The sequence below is a fragment of the Lacerta agilis genome, chromosome 8 (assembly GCF_009819535.1).
Source record: "Lacerta agilis isolate rLacAgi1 chromosome 8, rLacAgi1.pri, whole genome shotgun sequence".
NCBI lineage: Eukaryota > Metazoa > Chordata > Lepidosauria > Squamata > Lacertidae > Lacerta > Lacerta agilis.
In genome coordinates, this window is record NC_046319.1 from 82,439,192 (window position 1) to 82,453,009 (window position 13,818).

General features: G+C 48.4%; 1 protein-coding gene across 2 annotated transcripts in view; it reads left to right on the forward strand.

The window, feature by feature from the left end:
• The first annotated feature begins 936 nt into the window (after window positions 1–936).
• SUPT5H (SPT5 homolog, DSIF elongation factor subunit) overlaps window positions 937–13,818 on the forward strand; it is a 32,300-nt gene continuing 19,418 nt past the window's right edge. The window contains exons 1-11 of one of the 2 annotated variants that reach the window (XM_033158607.1): window positions 937–995; window positions 4,386–4,486; window positions 5,724–5,883; window positions 6,013–6,078; window positions 6,905–6,916; window positions 9,151–9,220; window positions 10,389–10,457; window positions 10,585–10,650; window positions 10,884–10,914; window positions 11,024–11,092; window positions 12,671–12,922. In XM_033158607.1, coding sequence (XP_033014498.1) covers window positions 4,406–4,486; window positions 5,724–5,883; window positions 6,013–6,078; window positions 6,905–6,916; window positions 9,151–9,220; window positions 10,389–10,457; window positions 10,585–10,650; window positions 10,884–10,914; window positions 11,024–11,092; window positions 12,671–12,922 — 876 coding nt within the window. In that variant the 5' untranslated portion in view covers window positions 937–995; window positions 4,386–4,405. The remainder of the gene's footprint in view (window positions 996–4,385; window positions 4,487–5,723; window positions 5,884–6,012; window positions 6,079–6,904; window positions 6,917–9,150; window positions 9,221–10,388; window positions 10,458–10,584; window positions 10,651–10,883; window positions 10,915–11,023; window positions 11,093–12,670; window positions 12,923–13,818) is intronic. The other variant, XM_033158608.1, reaches the window with a different exon arrangement.

A 13,818-nucleotide genomic window follows, 5' to 3' on the forward strand; every position in this document is an offset into this window, starting at 1 on the left:
AAGTCGATAGGGTCTAGGAGCCAAGGCAGCATAGTGGACAATGATGATGTGAACGTGTAATATTAAATGGAATACACACACACACACACACATATATATATACATATATAAATACATATATATATGTATATACATACACAAATACATATAAATATATATACACACACACACATATGCATATATATACATATATACACAATAGTTAAAATGAATGAAACGGATGCTTCCTGCGGCCTGATCCCACCAGGCACGTCATTTACTCACGAGTAAGCCCAATTGAATTCAGCGGGGCGCCCTCTGGGGCAATGAATGGGCTGAGGAGCCCGTGCGCAGCTACTGGGGAGTAAGCCCCATTCAACGCCATAGGGCTTACTTCCGAGTAGACCGTCCCAGGCTGCCCCTTTGGGGATTCCCCAGGGCTCTCCCCTCCTGCTCCCAACCACCTTTGACCCACATCCCAGCGCTGCCATTGGTCTTCCCCAACGGTTACGTCACACACCCAGCGGGCCAATCCCCTCCAGTTGCGCCCCGGACCAACCGAGGGCTGGAGAGGAAGCGGCGCTGCCTCAGCTTCGGAGGCGGGGGGGAGCCCTAATTGGCCGTGCGCGATCACGTGTCACGCCGCCATTTCCCCCCCCTCCTCCACCCGACCCTACGCGTCGCCTCCAGCCGCGTAACACGTCGCTGTTCCCCTGCCTCCCCCGGCACGTGATCCGGGCGGCCCAACCACAACCCCGCGCTCCGTTTTCCTCCGTGGCGTCTTCTCGCGAGCGTCGGCGGGATCCCGCTCCGAGAGAAGGGATTTCCTCTCTAACCCCCACCCCCCACCCCACCTGCGCACCTTGTACGCGTGCGCGCGCACACGCTTGATTCGGTTTTTTTTGTTTTTCCGGTTCTCTTCCGCCGCCCTCGCCGGTTCCACACACCCCCCCCCCGGAGAGGCCCTGAGGCGGCGGCAGGAGCGGCGGGGACCGGGAGGCCTCCGGAGAAGCGCGGTGAGCGGCGGCGGCGGCCGAGGGGGAAAGAGGCGAGGCCCTGAGGGCCGAGTAGGCCGCGGTCGCCCTGAGGGAGGCCTTTGCCCTGAGGGCCCGTCGAAGTGCCTTTGCGGGGGGTGGGGGGGGGTGTTCTTGGCCTGGCGGGTTCCGTCATGTGGAATCGCAGAATGGAAGGGGTGGAAGAAGGGGGGGTCCCCCAGGGGTCATCTAGCCCAACCCCGTGCCGTGCAATGTGGGGGGGGGTTTTGCTTCTGGGGGGGGGAGATTGTCGGGCGGAGGGGGGGGGCGTACAAGTTTTAGTAGTAGATTTATTTATTGTCATTGCCCGTATATACACAGTATACACAACAACGAAAATCAAACACCCAAAGACCGGATTTACCATACATATCTCCAACACTCTCATCCTTATTAAAACATAATCTATTACAGTGTTTTTCAACCTTTTTTGGGCAAAGGCACACTTGTTTCATGAAAAAAATCACGAGGCACACCACCATTAGAAAATGTTAAAAAATTTAACTCTGTGCCTATATTGACTATATATAAAGTAATTCTCTTGAATAGGAATCAAACAAACACAATTTTTCCCACGGCACACCAGGCAACATCTCGCGGCACACTAGTGTGCCGCGGAACAGTGGTTGAAAAACACTGATCTATTAAAACATAACATAATCCAGAGTATAACATAACCTATTAAAAGCATAGCATAACCTAAAAGCCTGTCTCGTTCCTTACTACTCACTGCTTACTATTACTTACTACTGACCCTGAGGTCATTATTAAGTGCAATCAAAGCTCTTGGATAGAAACTATTCAGAAGGCGTGTGGTTCGAGTTTTCATTATCCAATAACAAAATTATTTGGTCTCTAAGCTGCTACTGGGAGGATTTTTTTTTTAAAAAAAATTGTTTCCACTATGGCAGACCAACACGGCTACCTACCTGCATTTAGTAGTAGTAGTAGTAGTAGTAGTAGTGATAATGATGATGATGATGATAATAATAATAATGGGGTCGTACCTGGAAGGGGAAGGGGACGACAGAGGATGAGATGGTTGGACAGTGTTCTTGAAGCTACTAACATGAGTTTGGCCAAACTGCGAGAGGCAGTGAAGGATAGGCGTGCCTGGCGTACTCTGGTCCATGGGGTCACGAAGAGTCGGACACGACTGAACGACTGAACAACAACAACAACCTGGAAGGGGAAGGGTCCCTTTTATATAGTGAGTCCAGCCAGTGATAGAATATTAACATATTTATTCATGGCAGCAAGCAAGTAAAAGACACACACAAACCCAAACCCTGCTGCTATATATAGGCACTTGGGCTAGCATAGCCAACCCAGGTGAAACTAATTAAAAGCAATCACTACCTCCTTTAACTATTTCCTGCCTGCAATTCAGTACACAACACCCCTCCCCTCTTAGCCCCGATTGTGGATAAAAACAACAACATCGAGCGTGACACACACAATGAAACACTTGGCCCCCGTACCAACCCACAGTCAAAAGTCCTTCAGATATAGCGGACGGGTTCGCACTCTCTGGGACCGTCTGAGCTCGGACTCCCGGGGGCTGCCCCCCCCGCCTGGGTCTCTTCAACTTCTAGCCGTGGCTCGGTTCCACACTCAGCCTCTACCGGCCCGGCCTCACTGTCTCCCATTTGGACTTCAACTGCCTCAGGGGGGTGGGTGACTGCTGGTTCTCTGTTGACCTGCCCCGGCAATTGCTCCACTTCCCTTGTGGACAATTCATCCTCCTGGATGGGCCACCGCTGCCGGAGTATGACACAGGGCCCTTTCTTGTGGCTCTCAGTGGCTTTCTTGTTTTGTTTTATTGCCTTTATTCCACCGTTGTTGTTGTTGTTGGCTTTCTTGTTTTGTTTTATTGCCTTTATTCCATTGTTGTTGTTGTTATATCAGTGTTAGAAACTGAGATAGGAAAGCCAGGAGCTAAATGGCTTTCCAGTCTATTTCTGAATAGACTCTTTCCAGTCTATTTCTGAAATTTCTTTGTATTAAGACAGCTACTTTGAGATCTTTTATAGAATGTCCTGGGAGATTGAAGTGTTCTCCTACTGGTTTCTCTGTCTTGTGATTCCTGATATCAGATTTATGTCCATTTATCCTTTGGCGTACGGTTTGGCCTGTTTGTCCAATATAGAGAGCTGAAGGGCACTGTTGGCATTTGATTGCATACACAATGTTGGAAGATGAGCAATTAAATAGTCCTGAGATGGTATGTTTGATGTTGTTGGGACCAGTAATGGTGTTGTCCGGGTTTATGTGGCAGCAAAGTTGGCATCTGGGTTTATTGCAGGCTCTGGTACCAGTGTCCATGTTGAGTCCTGTGGTTGTATTATTGTGGGTGAGGAGCTGTTTGAGATTGGGTGGCTGCCTGTAGGCGATGAAGGGTCTTCCTCCCAGAGCTTGAGAAAGAGAACTGTCATTGTCTAGGAGAGGTTGTAGATCTCTGATGATGCGTTGTACTGTCTTCAGTGTATCTGAAGAAGTGTGCATGCACACGAAAGCTCATACCAAGCACAAACTCAGTTGGTCTCTAAGGTGCTACTGGAAAGAATTTTCTATTTTGGTTTGACTATGGCAGACCAGCACGGCTACCCACCTGTACACTTAATACCACATCCTGTAGAATTCAATCAGTTATCTGCGCAGTCAGAATGAATTGTGGAGCCTGAGCAGGAGCAGTGAGCAACATTATAGTTAATTGTTGTAGCTTGTCTTCACTTTTCCCACCCCGCTGCCCTGCTCACAGTTGTGAAGAATATCCCTATGTTATGAATGGTCCGTGTCACCATTAAGAAAAAGAGGTAGGAATAAGCCAATATATATGTGGACTGTCCCAGATAAAGTGACATTTCTTCTTTAAGTTCTCAGAGTTCTTAAGCTAGCTCAAGGTTGTCATCTCAACTAGCCAGATATTTAACTGATAATCAATCGCAGTCTGTCCTTTGAAAAACAAGACTTTAGAGCCGTCTTGCCCAAATACGGCAACTCGACATTCCGTTTTGGTGACTGTGTCCTTGGTTTAAGGAGCCATATGGCACCTAGCTTATATCTGAGTTTCTGACGCAGCTACAGATGTAAAAGAGAATTCGAGTTATGTGACATGAGCATAATGCTGATTTTTGTCTTTCCATTCTCATCATGCAAATGCTCTTTGAGGCATATGATGTGTTCTTGTCCAGAGATAAATTCTTTTTGGTCCGAAGTTGTTCCTCACATCATTGATGAATCCTTGTTATTAGCAGATGTTCATGTTCTGCTGAACTTTATTCCTGTCGCGTGGGGATTAACTGGTGGACAAAAAAAAAAAGGATTTTGCAAGCCCTTACCGTGCCTAAAAGGCTTATGCTTTTTCTTCAGGATAGAGAAGTGTTGCCGCAATGTCTGACAGCGAGGACAGCAACTTCTCTGAAGATGAGAGCGAGCGCAGCAGTGAGGCAGAAGAGGTGGAGGAGCACGAGGTGAGGTGGAGCAGAGCGTGCAGGCAAGCGGGTGTTTCGTACCTGCTTCAAGGAATTGTGTCTTTGGCCTGAGTTGTGGAGAGGGGAGGCTGGCTATTTATTTATTTGGCACATTTGCAGCCTTCCTATCCACCATTTAGGTCACCAAGGCACCATGCAGACATGTAAAGCTGTTCACAGTCCCAGCAGGTAAGGGGATCCATGTGTGGATCTTCCTCCCTGGAACAGAGGATAGAAGCTCTCTTACCCTGCACCTGACATGTCTTCTTCTCGGGTTTTGGCTTCTCTTGAACTTGGGGCTGGGGCAGAGCACATTTTCTGTAAGCAATTTCATCTCGGAGTCAGCAGGGCAAACTCTGGGTTGTATCCGCCACTGGCCTTGCTCAGAGTTGACCCACTGAAATGACTAAGTTAAGTCTGTTAATTTCAATCGAGTAAATCACAGGATTGTAAAGTTGGAAGGGACCCTAAGGGTCATCTCGTCCAACCCCCTGGAATGCAGCAATATATATTCTAGCCTTTTTTTCCCATTCCGCATACATCTTAGAGAAAAGCTTCTGTCTTTACCGTAAGGAGGCAGATGTAAGGAACAACAAGAGGGCCAGCGTGGAGTAGTGGGAGACGAGGGAAATTTGGGTCCACATCCCCACTCGGCCACGAAGCTTTCTGGGTGACCTTGGACCCGTCACTCAGAGGGTTGTTATGAGGATAGAATAGGGAGGAGAATGAAGTAAGCCACCTTGGGGTTCTTAAAAATGTAATTAATCATCGTCATCATTCAGAGACTCCCCCAACCAGCTGTGTGCACCCAAGGCATGCTTTAAACTGAGCCTAGTTCACAAGCACATTGGAGCATAGCTGTCGACTTTTCCCTTTTTTAAGGGAAATTCCCTTACTCCGAATAGGATTCCTCGCAAGAAAAGGGGACAGCTATGATTGGAGGCTACGCAATCCCACAAGGAGCGCAGGGGCACTTGTGCTTGCCTAGCATAGCTCTCTGGCTCTCAAGCAACATCCAAGGACTGAGCTTGGGCAGAAGTTCTCTAGAGACCCGGATATCTCCTCCTAAGTCCAAAAGTAGGTTGGGGCTAGGAATCGGGGCCTGTGGTTTCCATGCCCATGTAACCGAGCTGTTTGGTGCTGTTTCCCCCACCCCTAAGTAAAGCTGCTTTCTGTGGGCTTCGGCATGAACCACCTGCGGGTCACAGGTTAAAGGTTCTCGTTCAATAACATGCAGGCTGAAGAGGAGCGTGTCAGTGTCGTAGGCAGCGAGAAGGGAGAAGTGGAGGAAGAGGAAGAAGAGGAGGAGGAAGAATATGACGAAGAGGAGGAAGAGGACGATGACGACCGGCCTGCGAAGAAACCCAGACATGGCGGATTTATTTTAGATGAAGCTGGTAAAAAACAAAAAGAGACTCTTCTCCTCTGCCCCCTGCCCCAACCATAAGAGACATGGCACCCTTGACCCTTGGCCCGGCTCTTGCTTATGGTGTGGACCTCGTCCCTTCCCTTTCTCTTTCTTCCAGATGTGGATGATGAGTACGAAGATGAAGACCAGTGGGAGGATGGTGCAGAAGACATCCTGGAGAAAGGTAAGGAGAACCCTTTCCATGAAGATAATCTTGGATCTGGAGTAATAACCAAGTGGTAACCAAGTAGGAGCATGCAAGCTTTGACTTCCCACAGAACCCTTTCAGCAGAATTCCTCCCGAGGAGGAAGCTGGAAGTTCCTCACCGGTGCCGAGTTCTCGAATGCTTGTGTTACCCTAAAGAAGCCTGAGAAAACACAATCTGCTTTATTGAGCGTAATTAATTTTGGGGAATGTTTTTCCCTTTCCTGGTTAAAAGTCAGATCCCTAAAACTGGAAATGAAACTGAATTTCTTTTTTCAAAATAAATAAATAAATAAATAAAGGATTTCCTTTTCATTTCCTGCCAGAGCTGGAAACTTTTTTTCATTTAAAACCCCCCTAATATGAGTTTCTCGCCCTTTCTGGAAAGCACTTAAACCGACCCAGACTTTTCTCCCAAGAGTTGCAGATGACCGCGGGTTGGCACATTTGCGAAAGTGCTGTCAGTTGTGGAGGTGCGAAACGAGAGAGTGGCCAATGGAGGGAGAGCTGCTTCTTAGGACCAGCGGCACCCCTGGCTCCTGGCCGTTGTTGTCCCCCCCCCCCCGAGGCTGCCCCTGCCTGTGGGTAGTGCTCCCTCTCACTCCCCCCACCCAGCCTGGTAGCTTCTCTCTTTTTTTGAGCTCTCGTGCATTTCATTCGCTTCTGCTTGGTTTGTGTGCCGCATCTTAATTTTGTTCCTTCCGCTTTTCTGTTCCCCATTCACCCTCACCCTGTGGTTGGTTTTGATGGTATTATTTGGCTCATACTGTCCGCCCTCCCACCACCACCACCTCTTCATGAGCAGAGGAATTTGAAGGTAAGAACGGTTTTTGTTTTTATCCTCTTCATTCCAGCTCCTCTCCTCTTCACCAGCTGCTTTGCTTCTCTGCTTCCTTTCAGCCAGGTGGGGTTCTGTGCGTGAGGCGGGTGGGAGAGCATGCTCAGAAAATGCCTAGTTGCCGTGGGCACGTAGGGAACGGGCTCGCGCAGCCCCTGCCACTTGATCCCTTGTAGACGAGTTCTCTGGTAGCGCAGTGGTCTTCTGAGGAGGAATGCTGTTCCAGTGTTCCCGAGTAATTCAAGCACTGTCCCTTTCCTTCCCAGATCTGCCCAGGAGAACACCCTGCCAGGTGCCCATTGATTTCTGTTGCAATTTATTAGCCACTTGAGACATAGAATCATAGAATTGTAGAGAGTTGGAAGGGACCCCCCAGGTTCATCTAGTCCAACCCCCTGCAATGCAGGAATTTCAACTAAAATCAAAACCACTAGAATGCCTGTATTACGCAGATCCACGTGAAAAAACACGTAAACGTAATAGGAATAGGAATAATTTATTATTGGCCAAGTACATTTTCCAACATACTTGGAATTTGTTTCGGCTACATTGCAATGTAAACATACAGACACTGTTCCTCTCACAATACAAAGAAGCAAAGAAACCCCACCCATATTTTACCTCCCCTTAAGTTATACAACTACGAATTTAACAATTTAATGGCACAAGGGGAAAAACTATTCTTGTGCCTGGCCGATTTTGTATATGAAGTCCTGTAGCGACGTCCAGATGGAAGTGAATCAAGCAGATGATGACCGGGATGTAAAGGATCTGCTACAATTCTCTCTGCTCTCTTCCTAACTCGGGTAGCATAAATTGTCTCTATTGAAGGCAAGCTAACACCAATTACCCTTTCTGCAATTCTTACAGCTCGTTGGAGCCTTTTCTCGTCTCTCTTGGAGGCTGTACCGTACCAAGCTGTTATAGAATTACAGAGAACAGTTTCAATGATGCCTCTGTAGAATTGGATCAACACTTCCTGGGACAATTTAAATTTCCTTAGTTGACGCAGGAAATACAGCCTCTGGTGGACCCTTTTAATAATACTACTGATGTTGCTTGACCAATTTAAGTTATAAGAAAATGGGCTGTATAATGGCAACTGTAAAGTTATTTACTAGAAACTACTTCTCAAAATTAGATACAGCTTCTCATAATGTCAAAATCAACATCGTGACGTAACATATTAAAATGTAGCTTATTCAGTTAACCACCAAGTCCAGTATGTACAAAATACAACCCCTATTTTGTCAGTCCCGTAGTACATTCATTTCTAATTTCGTCATCTAATTTCTTCATCTAAACCATCCCTGACAGGTGGGCATCCATCTCTCCATAAAGCGTACAGAATCTAAAAATCAGGGAAAGAACAATTATTTATTATTATCTATTAAAATTTCTACACCACTCTTCATCTGAGGATCACAAGGTGGTTTGCAATATAGAACACAAAAATACATACCATATCAGCAAATAGAAACAATAACATGCTGCCGCCCCCTGTCCCCCCCCCCCCCAAGTTTAAAGGTGCATAGGCCTGGGGGAAGAGTGCCAGGGCTTATTTAGCTGTGATTCCTGCATTGCAGGGGTTTGGACTGGTTGACCCCTGGGGTCCCTTACAATTCTATGAGCCGTGCTTCCGAGTGCCCACCAGAAGTGTATAGCACATATTTCCCATCTGCATCCAAAAGAATGTGTCTTCCTTTTCAGAAGACCGCTGCATAGAACAGGAATGGGGAAACTGTGGCCCTGCAGCGGAGCACAGTTGCCTTCATCCCTGGCCCACTGACCATACTAGAGGACCACAGGTTCCCCATTTTTGGCATATGGACTCCTCACCCAGAAACAGGGTGGAACAGGCCATGGCCGCCAGTAGCTGCTCGCGCATAGCAGGGGCCGTCCTGGGATATCTCAGCCTTAACGGCAGGTTCTTTGACTCCCTTAGCAGCGTTTACAAGTCCTCTCTTTTTCCTCCTTTCTCATTTCCTCCTCTTCTCTGGTCTTTCTTGACAAGCACGGTGGAATTGTCAGAGAGCGTTGCGGGATATCCCAACTTGCAAACAGACCAGACCCTGAAGCTGTTTGCAGTTCTGAAAGGTCTCCCCCCCCCCCGCCTCTGTAGCTCTCGCCCGTACACTTTTGCCCAACAAAAAAACAACGACTCTGCTCTGCCTCTGCTGTTCAGCATTGCAAACGCCTGTTTCTTCTTCCAGCGTCCAACATTGACAATGTGGTTCTGGACGAGGATCGCTCTGGGGCACGGAGGCTGCAAAACTTGTGGAGGTAAATGGTATTGCACACAGAGCGAAGCGCAGAACTGGAGCGGCACAGGCTTCTGGCAGGACTTTGTGTGTTTATTTTGAAAGCAGAATTGCCTGGTCTGGCTCTACTGAAATAATTGTAGCACAGCACAATTGCATCTTATGTGGGGGTTCAGTTGCAAGGGTTCCGCATACACACAAAAATCGTATATACTCAAACTCTCGGAACTGTTCTGCAGCTAATGGATGATGGCTTAAAACTTCTCTGCCTTGCTTGCCTTTAACGTGCAATTTCAACCTGCCTGTCTTCAATCATGTATGGTTAAAAACATGCAAGTTAAATCCACGTAAGATGCGATTGTATTGTACAGTCGTACCTTGGTTTTCGAACAGCTTAGTTCTCAAACGTTTTGGCTCCCGAACGCCGCAAACCTGGAAGTGCCTGTTCCGGTTTGTGAACTATTTTTGGAAGCTGAACGTCCAATGGCGCTTCCACAGCTTCCGATTGGCTGCAGGAACTTCCTGCGGCCAATCAGAAGCCACACTTTGGTTTCCGAAAATTTTGGAACTCCAACGGACTTCCGGAATGGATTCCGTTTGGCTTCCCTGGTTCAACTATATTAAGAAACTGCATGACTGACGGTGTGCCTCCCATTTTCTCTTCCTGCCTCAAATTCTGCATGGCCAAACTCCATGTCTTCAAGCAAACCAGTGTCTAACATGTCAGATAGCAAAATTGGGGATCTTTTGGAGCAGGAGCAAGGGAGTTTGTGTGTTGGATTTGAGCTCCCCTTGACCCCAGGCAACACAGCTTGTGACCAGGGGTGAAGGGAATTGGTAGTCTGGAGGGCCACAGATTCCCCCCTAAACCCTGTTTTCAGATGTTCAAAGCTGGTCACTCGTTGATTTCTTTTTCTGGTAAAGCCCTGCAAAATCACCCTTCACCCTTTGGTCCCAGGGCACATTACAAGAATTAAAAATGCAGTACTAAAACCATTTGCAACCACAGCAATAAGGCGGCTCCTAAAATACACACCACAGGGGTCAAGTGATTTGGCTGTTGCAGGTGATTCTGGGCTTCCTGCCTTTGCCCTTCGGTTGCACCAGAACATGCACAAAGTACTTTGGCCTGGCTAATACGTCCCCTCTCCCTTCACTCTTCTTGTTTCTCTCCTTCCCCCCGCAAACAGGGACCAAAGAGAGGAGGAGCTGGGCGAGTATTACATGAAGAAGTACGCCCAGTCTTCGGTGCGCGAGACGTGAGTATGCCTCTTTTATCCTGCCGGAGGTTCCCCGTTTTGAAATGCTCCTGCTGGCCAGCTTCTTGGCCTTGTCCCCACCCCCACCCTCGGACCTCTCAGACCTCTCCTCTTTTTATTTCTCCAGGGTGTACGGTGGCTCTGACGAGCTTTCTGACGACATCACCCAGCAACAGCTACTTCCTGGAGTCAAGTAAGGACTTTCTGTTGTGGAGCGTTCCGTTCTTGCAGGCGCAGAAGACTTGGGTCTTGTGAGACTTAGCGGGGTGAAGACTTGGGGGGGGGATGACTCTGGACGTGAGAGCAGGACAGTGACTGAGTGAGACGGCCCAGTTGAGAGGCTGCAGCCCTGGTGTTAAGCATTGGGCGATGCTTCCTTTGGCCACGGCAAACTGACCTTGCGGTGTTTGTTCTCCCCACATCCAGGGATCCCAACCTCTGGACTGTGAAATGCAAGGTAAGCCCAAGCAGGCTCAGAGAGAGGTTGCTTTCGCATGGCATCAAACGGAGCCGCTCTGCCACCTGGCATCCTTTTTCATTCCAACCCTTCTCTCTCCCACTCCCAGATTGGAGAGGAGCGGGCCACGGCCATTGCGCTCATGAGGAAGTTCATCGCCTACCAGTTCACAGATACAGTAAGTGGTCGGAATGTGGGGTGAACAGAAGAAGACCTTGACGCTTCACTTTTTCTACAGCGCTGCTGTTGCCACACGGTGTTGTTCCTCTTGCTGCTTCTTGCCACAAACGTTGGCTTGATGTACCAGCTAGCCGTCATAGATGGCTGCCACTAGGCCTTCCCCCTTCCCAGAATCCTCTGCCACATGCAAAGGGCCGGGGAGTGACTTGGGATCTTAACCTTTACAGGGAAGTATGAGAAAATAAGAATCTCTTCCCTGCCTCTCCTCATGAACCTTTGACACAACGGCTTGGAGGAGGCAGTGGGCAAGATCCAAGGTCGGTGAGACTCGGAGCAGACCCATTGAAATTAGTAGACAGGCCCATGAATTTCTCTGGGTCTGCTCTGAGAATTACTTCATTGGCTACATCAAAGTGTTGGTGCTGACCTTGAAAGCCCTAAACGGCCTCGGTCTAGTATACCTGAAGGAGCGTCTCCACCCCCATCGTTCTGCCCGGACACTGAGGTCCAGCTCCGAGGGCCTTCTGGCGGTTCCCTCGCTGCGAGAAGCCAAGTTACAGGGAACCAGGCAGAGGGCCTTCTCGGTAGTGGCGCCTGCCCTGTGGAACGCCCTCCCACCAGATGTCAAAGAGAAAAACAACTACCAGACTTTAATAATAATAATAATAATAATAATAATAATAATAATAATAATAATAATAACAATTTTTTATTTATACCTTGCCCTTCCCAGCCAAAAACCGGGCTCAGGGCGGCTAATGCTAATTAAAATCACAGCAAAAACATAAAAAACAATCAATTTAAAATACAGATTAAAATACATCTGAAAGCAGCCCTGTTTAGGGAAGCTTTTAATGTTTAATAGATTATTGTATTTTAACATTCTGTTGGAAGCCGCCCAGAGTGGCTGGGGAAACCCAGCCTGATGGGCGGGGTATAAATAATAATAATAAATTATTACTATTATTATTATTATCATCATCATCATCATCATCTCACCTTGTGGAGGAAAAGGCGATCAATGGCTACACTCTGTCTCCACGTTTGGAGGCAGTAATGCTTCTGATTACCAGTTGCTGGGAAGCACAGGAGTGGAGAGTGGCCTTGGGCTGAAATCCTGCCCTTGGGCTTCCCATTGGGGCATCTGGTTGGCCGCTGTGAGAACAGGATGCTGGACCAGGTGGGCCCTTGGCCTCATCCCATAAGGTTCTTCCTATGTTTCCTCATTCGCGCCAAGGATCTGGATAAAGAAGAAAGCTGCAGAAGTCCTTCCTTGTCGCTTGAAATACTCTCTTAACTTCCTCCAAACTGCGTTGCAAAGGGAGGAAGGACCTGTGTATTTCTGGGCAGCCTGATTGCCCTAGGCCAACTCCACTTTGCCCCAGCGAGCCGGTGAGTGGAGTGGCCTTATGGTTGCCTGGTCCAGCAAAGTTCCAGCCAGGCATGTCCTTTCCCTGCAAAGTGTGGCTGGCCTGGGGCATATAAACGAGAGAGCTACATTAAGAGCTTGGAGACTTTGCCCAAACGATGTCCCAGCCTGCCTTGTGCGTAACCCACCCCTCTTCTTCCTGTGCAGCCCTTGCAGATCAAATCGGTGGTGGCCCCCGAGCACGTGAAAGGCTACATCTACGTGGAGGCCTACAAGCAGACGCACGTCAAGCAGGCCATCGAAGGGGTGGGCAACCTCCGGATGGGCTACTGGAACCAGCAGATGGTGCCCATCAAGGAGATGACGGACGTGCTTAAGGTGGTGAAGGAGGTGACCAACCTGAAGCCCAAGTCGTGGGTGCGCCTCAAGAGGGGCATCTACAAAGACGACATCGCTCAGGTGAGACGAGACCTCGGCTGGCTTTCAGGAGAGCTGAGGGTCCGGATTGAGGAATTGACACGAGGCATGATGGGTATTCTCTTTGTACAGTGGTACCTCGGAAGTCGAACAGAATCCATTCCGGAAGTCCGTTCGACTTTCAAAACATTTGGAAGCCAAGGCGCGGATTCTGATAGGCTGCAGGAAGCTCCTACAGCCAATCGGAAGCTGCAGGAACCACGTCAGACGTTTGGGTTCCAAAGAACCTTTGCAAACCGGAACACTCACTTCTGGGTTTGCAGCATTCTGGAGCCAAAACGTTCAACTCGCATGGCGGGTTTCGCCTCTTTTTGAATTTTTAAAATTTTGTTCTTCCATGGCCTGTGTTTTGACTTTCGAGTCCTTGCTTTGTCCCGACAGAACTGCTACGGATTTTTCTAGTCAATCGTTTTCTGCACCTCTTGTTAATTTATTCTCAATTTTTTTCCTCACTTTCCTTTATCTCTTTTCTAATTTCTGAGAGCAGCTCAGACCAGTCCTCTTGGCCTTCTTGCTCCACTTTAGATGGTCTCCTTCCCCCGGGGTTATGAGGCTTAGGGAGAGTGTGTATGAACTCAACAGGGCTTAAGCTTATTTTTCTAGTTGCTGTGTGTGTGATGCTTTGCCAAAAGAATAGACAAGTCATAGCATCACAGAATGGTTGCGTTGGGATTGGTCCCTCAAGAGTCATCTAGTCCACCCCCCTGCAACGCAGAATCACAGTGGTGTCCTGCCTGCCCTGAAAGCTTTTGTCCTGCTTTCAAAAAAGCCGCAGCGGACACTTCCACTTCTCAGATGCCTTGCGTAGGATCACAGAATTGTAGAGTTGGAAGGGACCCAGGGATAATATCTAGTCTGGACCCCTATAACGCAGGGAA